The sequence below is a fragment of the Quercus suber genome, unplaced genomic scaffold (genome assembly GCF_002906115.3).
Source record: "Quercus suber isolate HL8 unplaced genomic scaffold, Cork oak 2.0 scaffold_364, whole genome shotgun sequence".
NCBI lineage: Eukaryota > Viridiplantae > Streptophyta > Magnoliopsida > Fagales > Fagaceae > Quercus > Quercus suber.
In genome coordinates this window covers 262,940-269,663 of record NW_027069816.1, presented here as the reverse complement: position 1 = coordinate 269,663, position 6,724 = coordinate 262,940, and the positions used below count along the sequence as shown (strand labels likewise).

The 6,724-nt window shown below is 36.2% G+C and overlaps 1 protein-coding gene across 1 annotated transcript in view; it reads right to left on the bottom strand.

The window, feature by feature from the left end:
- LOC112035682 (uncharacterized) overlaps window positions 1-3,048 on the bottom strand; it is a 5,635-nt gene extending 2,587 nt beyond the window's left edge. Inside the window, 4 exon segments of the mRNA XM_024068511.2 lie at window positions 3-385; window positions 388-488; window positions 1,923-2,407; window positions 2,766-3,048. Of these exon segments, the coding sequence (XP_023924279.2) occupies window positions 3-385; window positions 388-488; window positions 1,923-2,407; window positions 2,766-2,954 (1,158 nt within the window). The 5' untranslated portion in view covers window positions 2,955-3,048.
- Between the last annotated feature and the right edge of the window lie 3,676 nt (window positions 3,049-6,724).

The window sequence follows — 6,724 nt, the reverse complement described above, 5'->3', positions numbered from 1 at the left end:
ACATGATCCTTGATTCCTATAGGGAAAAAAACTATATGATTGATCAAGAAGAATCTTTGTAGAATGCTAAGAATATCAGATCGTTGTTCATCTGTTAGTTCTTTTGGAAAGTCAACTAGGAATGTAATTTTGAAGTCTCCTCTCTTTCCATGGTCTTTGGGGTTTGGCATGCCCTTGCCAGCAATGATCTTTTCATAGCCAGGGTATATGATATCATCAATTGTCATTGACATCTTCTCCCCACCCAATAAAGGGATAGAGAGTGTGCAGCCTGTAAGTGCCTTTATTAAGGGGATCCTTACGGCTAACTCCAAATCGTCGCCTTCTCTTCTAAACATGGAGTGTCGTTTCTCTGCAATCACAAAAGTTATGTCCGCTGGAAGAGCCCAGGTCTCTCGTTTCCCATTCCTTCGAATGTGATCTTTGTTCCTTTTTTCCATCCTGGCTTCACTTTTATTGATAGCAATTCCTCTTCATGAGTTACTTGCCTGCCAAGAAAAGTTTATTTAGTTTTGACATATTTCAAGCAACGACTTGCACATATATACTTTATAATTTTCTAAACATATTGATAGAACTTGAAGAATCCTTCCTCCTACCATGTAACTCAACCGACACTTTTTAATTTTCTAATGGAGATGTTTAGGTCTCAAATCTTAATAATAATAAAAAAAACCTCTTCTCCTGGGCCAACTCACTCATAAACATAAAAATTAATAAAGAAAGCTTGAAGAATATGAACTTTTGTTTCTATTTCTACCACAATGGACAAGTAAGATTGTATTAATTAAGATAAATTAAAATATAATATACACTTGATTTTGATCCCTCAAACATTATATTTTTATCCCTAAATATAAGATAAATTTGATTTTGTTCCCTTGAATATTTAAAAGATGGTAAATTACTTCCTCTATCAATTCTTCTCCAACCTCTAGTCACATTCTTCTTTATTTAATACAACCTTAAATAAAAGATCATCAATCAGACTTTTGCTTTCAAGAAAGATATCTTGACACAAGAGAGACCACATGGTCCACATCAATTGATATGTGTAAGGGGCTATTGGGTGCTAAGGTCCAGCTGAGCATATATGGTCCATAGGTCATTAAAGAGCAGATTCAGGGGTACCTAACAAGGGAATATATTTGGGAACATCCCATTCATCCCCTGCCATTGAGTCCCACCTGAAGCAAGTGAATATGGTTTGGGGTGCTTATAAGAGATGTGGCCTGCAGCTACAGAAGAAAGGAAGGAAGAGAGAAAGAAGAAAGATCTTGAAATGAAACAAGAGAAAGAAAAGAAAAGAAAGAAAATTGGGGCATTCATGTAACCGAAAATTGAATATTTGAGGGATCAAAATCAAACTTACCTCATATCACAAATATCAAATGTATTAAGTAGCCATTTCAGCAGTCTATTAAGCATGCTATTAACCACGCCAACAAAAAAATTGAACGGAAGATTAACGAAAAAAACTAAATTATCATCTGTTAAATATTTGAGGAATCAATTGAACTTTTGAATTTGGGGGATTGAAATCGAACTTAGAATAAGCAAAAGTATAAGTTATATGGAAGAACTAAGAAGTCTGATGGGCAGAAACTAGACGGTTAGGAAGCTTCTAAATTTTCAGGTATTCAGAAATCTCATAACATTTGGTGTGACTTCAACAAATTAAGGTTTGGTTAATTTTGACTACTTTTTGAAGACCATTCCTATCCTAGGTTTCCATATAACAGATCATTGCAATATTGAGAAATACTGATCATAATAATACTTGACACAATAGAATTGGAACGCCAATTAGCACCTCTTAGTGTTTCTAAAGGAAACGTAAGAAATTAAAATCTCCCTTCTTTCATTGTAATTATTTAATTTATTCAAAAGAAATATATAAATAAACAAGCATGGTTACAAACCCGGTGTCTGAAACGATTTCTCTTGTGATCTTGACCTTCCTGGTGCTTCCATAGCACAACTCCTCGAGCGTGCACTCGAGCTTCTTCTCGATTGGTGGGGGTTTTAACATCCCAGATGAGTTTGAATACATGATGCGTGAGGAGTTAGAGCCGCGACTTGTATTTCTTGATAGGGCAGGAGGAGAGGGTGTTGAGTCTTTGCCTTTGCGTCCCATTTGTGCAGGAGAGGGCATTGATTGTGTGCTTTTCTTGCTCAAGCTTCTAAACAGATGACTTTTTATTGGGGTGTTAGAGTTACTCTTTCGGCTTGCACTTCTTGAGGAAGTAGAAGGTGTGGAAGAAAGGCTATTGTCAGAGCTTCTATGCTTGTGGGAACCCCTATGACTAGTGGTAGTGCCATTTCCTCCCAATCCCTCTCCTTTGTGTCTATGATTGTGGTCTCCATTCATAGATTCTTCATCTAGTCTATTATCCCCTGCATGGTCCTGAAAATGAAAGTTCACATGATACAATGGAAAAAGATACATGAATGCATGAGAGACATTTAAAAAAAGAAAAAAAAATTGCCATGCATGAACATATGTTTCATGTGATAATTATAACATACAACAATTTTTTTTTTTGGGGGACAAAAAGAAAAACCAACATCTCTCTAAATATTGATTTACTTCACAATTAAAATTTTTTTTGGTGATGTCTTGGTCAATACAATTGAGAATTAATATTTATCCAAGGAAATGTAACTTTTAGGATTTTGTATTGTGCTATGACCCGTTCTTATTAGACATTATTGCAAAATTTGAGAATTATGAAAGTAAAAGTTTTCTTTTGCTGAATGCATACCTTTTGAGCTTCTAAATCGGGTTCAACTTGGGACTCATTTGCAGATGAATTTTTGCTTCGAGACCATTTTTTGATAAGAGATTTGTAAAATTTACAGAGGTTTCGAAAGGAGGTTAAGCCGAAAACTTGAGGAAGATCCACCATTAGAGAGGGAGGGAAGAGTATGACCATATCCACACAAGAATGCATGGTAAACCAAACAAGAAGCGTTTTATAAGGCCTTTTTTTAGCAGTCTGTTTAAAAAAAAGATGTAGAGGTTGTCTTATTTTTATGTTTTATTCATCATTCTTTTATTTAGGGGCAGGGATCTGATGTGCAAAAATTCACAATTTTTTCTATCAGCCATCGATATCTATTAACATTTATGTCGTGTAAAGCTATGATTCACAGTGCAATGTATATCTAAATGGCTCTCTTGTGGAGAAATATAATATCAAAGTGGTTCTGTGATAATTTGTATTTTTAGCATGCAGAAATTTATTTTCTGGTGACTATCATATTCTAGCCCGCCCGTGGACAATCATTCCCTAGCTACCTCTAAACATTCTACAAATATATCTCACATTGACTACCGTAAGTATTGGTCAAACAAAAACTGAAACCTGAAATTTTTTTCACTACCATCTGTGCCATGTAATGGATTCCGTGGATGCCCATAAAGCCTATAATTTTTATATTAGCAAATAAATGCGTCAACACGTCAATAGATGAGGCAAAAAATCATCATAATGTTATTAAAACAATAATAATAACACAAGCCTACTCTAGGGACATTGATGTTGGTGTAGGTGTGTTCCAACCACTTTGACTTTTGTTGTGAGTCTTGTATTGGCTAGGAGTGAGCTCATTCTCGTGTTTATAAAATATTGGGAACCTCCTTAGATATCTTAAGATACAGAGCCTAATATAAACTTTGGTCTTATTTATATCATATGTGTCACAAGTTTTGTCTTGTCTCGCGTTTGAAAGCTGTTAGTGACCGTTGATTTCAACCCATTGGAAATTAGCTTCCTAAACTTTTCTTTATTTTCAATTCTTGCTGATTATTTGGGTTACACTTGTTTGATCAATGTTTGTTTGTTGGGTATATCCAACCCGAAACTTTTACCCATGGATACCTAGATCTCGATACCTATTAAATATTTGTACTTAATTTTTACTCGCGGATACTTGAACTCGGTTTTCTTTTTTTTGCCCTTTTTTATTTATACTTTTTAGTTCTTTTTTATTATTATTTTTAATGATTGCATTTTTTATCATTAAACCAAGACACTAATCAGTTTTTGATCTAGGAGGGGATTGAATTTTAGATTTCTTATTCAAATATCAAAGATTTTACAAGTTTTTTTTTTTTTTTTTTTTTTTAGGAAAAGAATTTACAAGTTGCGCTAACTGGAACCCACTTAATTTTACATTGACATTAGTTTTTTATTTTTCAAATTAAAATCAAATACTTGATAGCCAATTACTATTATTCTATTACCAAAAGTTGCCAAAAGATCTTGTAGTTGAATTGGCACCTCCCCATGCACAAAGTGCTTGAGGGGTCTAAGGAGGAAAGGGTTTGAACGATAGGATTAGCAGCATATTGTAATTATCTAAAAAAAAAAAAAAAAAAAAAACTACCAAAAGTTGACCCACAAACAAGACTTTCACTTTCTCTTTTTGGGCCTTTTAATTGTTCCTACTAAACAAACTGTAATTGTCAACAGTTATGGTAAATTTAAAATCACGTTAATTAGTTTTTAGCAACTTTGAATGTTTAGTATTTACGTATTGCTTTCTTAAAAAAAAAAAAAAAAATTATGTGCAATAATATATGGAAAATCACGAAGGAGACTTGGTAACAACTTTGAATATAAATTTGATAGTTGACTTGTTAATCTTGGTAATACATGATATTATAAATAATAGCGGTCGAATTTGGTAAGGATGAGGTGTAAAATCTATGTTTTACATTATCAAATAAGAGATTGCCACATCAGATTTTTACTTAAAATTCAATACATCCTATTAAACAAAATAACATCTAAATAAACTCACATTTAATTTGGATTTTCAAATATATATTATAATGGACATGTTAGGATTAGAGGGGTAAAATTTAGATTTTACACCACATCCTTATTGAATTTAATCTCTAAATAACAATTTCCAAATTAAGGATTCATTTGAAAACAAACCCTATAATAAGGAAATATCAATATACAGTATATAGCATTTGAACATCATTTTAATGGGGTCATAATGCTAAGAAAATCAATTGATAGTAAATAGCCAATATTGGTAACATGGTTCACATTTATTTTTATTTATTTTCCATTAACTAACTCTAGTCAACTCATAATTGCTGGGTATATTTTTGTGCTTCAAGTTTTAGTCATAATACTCTCTCTCTCATATAAAGGATGAACTATTTGTCTATTTGTTAAGAGGTTAAAGTCAAAATTATAAGTTCAAATGCCACTCTAAGGCAATCAGATTATATAACTTGAACTAATTTGGTATTTTTTTCAAGCTTCAATTTTATTTTTTAAATTTATAATAATAAGGGTTAGATTCAGATAATACCCAAACTCAACTAGATAATTTTGGGTTCTGGGGAAAATCTGGCCCAATTCCCTTTACCACATGACATATCGAGTAATAACTGACAATTTCAAGTCGGGTCAGGCTAGGTAACTGTGGGGCCTGAAAGTCTGATAGCCTCGGCCCATTTTACACCCTGCTCAAGGCCCATGCCGAGGATGGAGAATCGCCCGAGGACATTGTGTAGAGGCCTGGGCTGTAAGGACCCTACCGAGGATGACCCTGTCCTCAGTGGACCAAGGATAGCACCAAGTGGGGGAACAAGCCCAGGACAGGTTGTCATCTTCGCAATAAATGCGCTCACCTAATCCCCTGACCGCACTAATGGAGATGTGACTCCTGGACAAGGTAACCTTGGCCACTACAAATCACATGATTACTGATAACACAGTCGATGGGACGAACGGTTAGGAGGGAAGCACGCGGATGATCAACAGGTGGAAGAAAGAGATGGTGAGAAGAGGGCTATATAAGGGGAACCAATAGAACAGTGAAAGAGGGATCTCCGGGAAGAGGATCCTCGGATCCTCGCCGAGGAGAAACCTTGATGAGTAACCTTAGTGTGCCAGCCTTCAACGGGAGGGGGAAGTCTTTTTTTGGGCGTTGTCCGTTTGTTAGGGCCTAATTCTTGAACCCATCCTCTAAAAATGTATTGTTTGGGCTTACAGGATGAATTTCCTTTTTATTTATAAGAGTTTTTCCAAATTGAGCCCCTACAATTGGCATCGTCTGTGGGAAGGACTAGGGCGTTAGCAGGTGCAACGGCTAGCGATTTCCACCGTTGGGGGCTTGCGCAAGGTATCCCGACTTCAAAAAAAAAAAAGAACGAAGTAACAACCAACAATAACGCTTTTGCACAAGATATGATCGTTGCAGGAAAGTAAGAAATTCAGAAGAATAGGAGAAGTAAACAAACACAACAACGTTTTATTAATCGAAAAGTAAATACAAGATACAAACAGAGGCTTAGACAGGCGTGTTTTAAAGCTAATGCTACAAATAGAGGCCCAGACGGGCCTGTTTTAAAACTAACTTTAGAGAAGGGGGCTGAGGCAGGCTTGTTTTAAGGCTGCCAATGACCCCCGGGCCGGTGCGGGTGGTGCCGGCGAGAAGAGAGGAGCAGATGTATGGGCACCTAACGACCCCTCCCCATGATGTTCCCTTGATTCTTTCCCAGCCCCACGTTGGTTGGCCGTTGGAGACGGTAACACCCGGGCACCGGACATGACGTGATCTTGCGAGTTTCCACCGATGGACAGGCCAGGCGCAAGTCACTGCCAGTCTGAGGGGCAGGCATGGGTGCGCCTCGGAGAAGGGCGTTACGTACTTCAAGGACTTCCCTCTTGATCGCCATGCACGACACCATCGA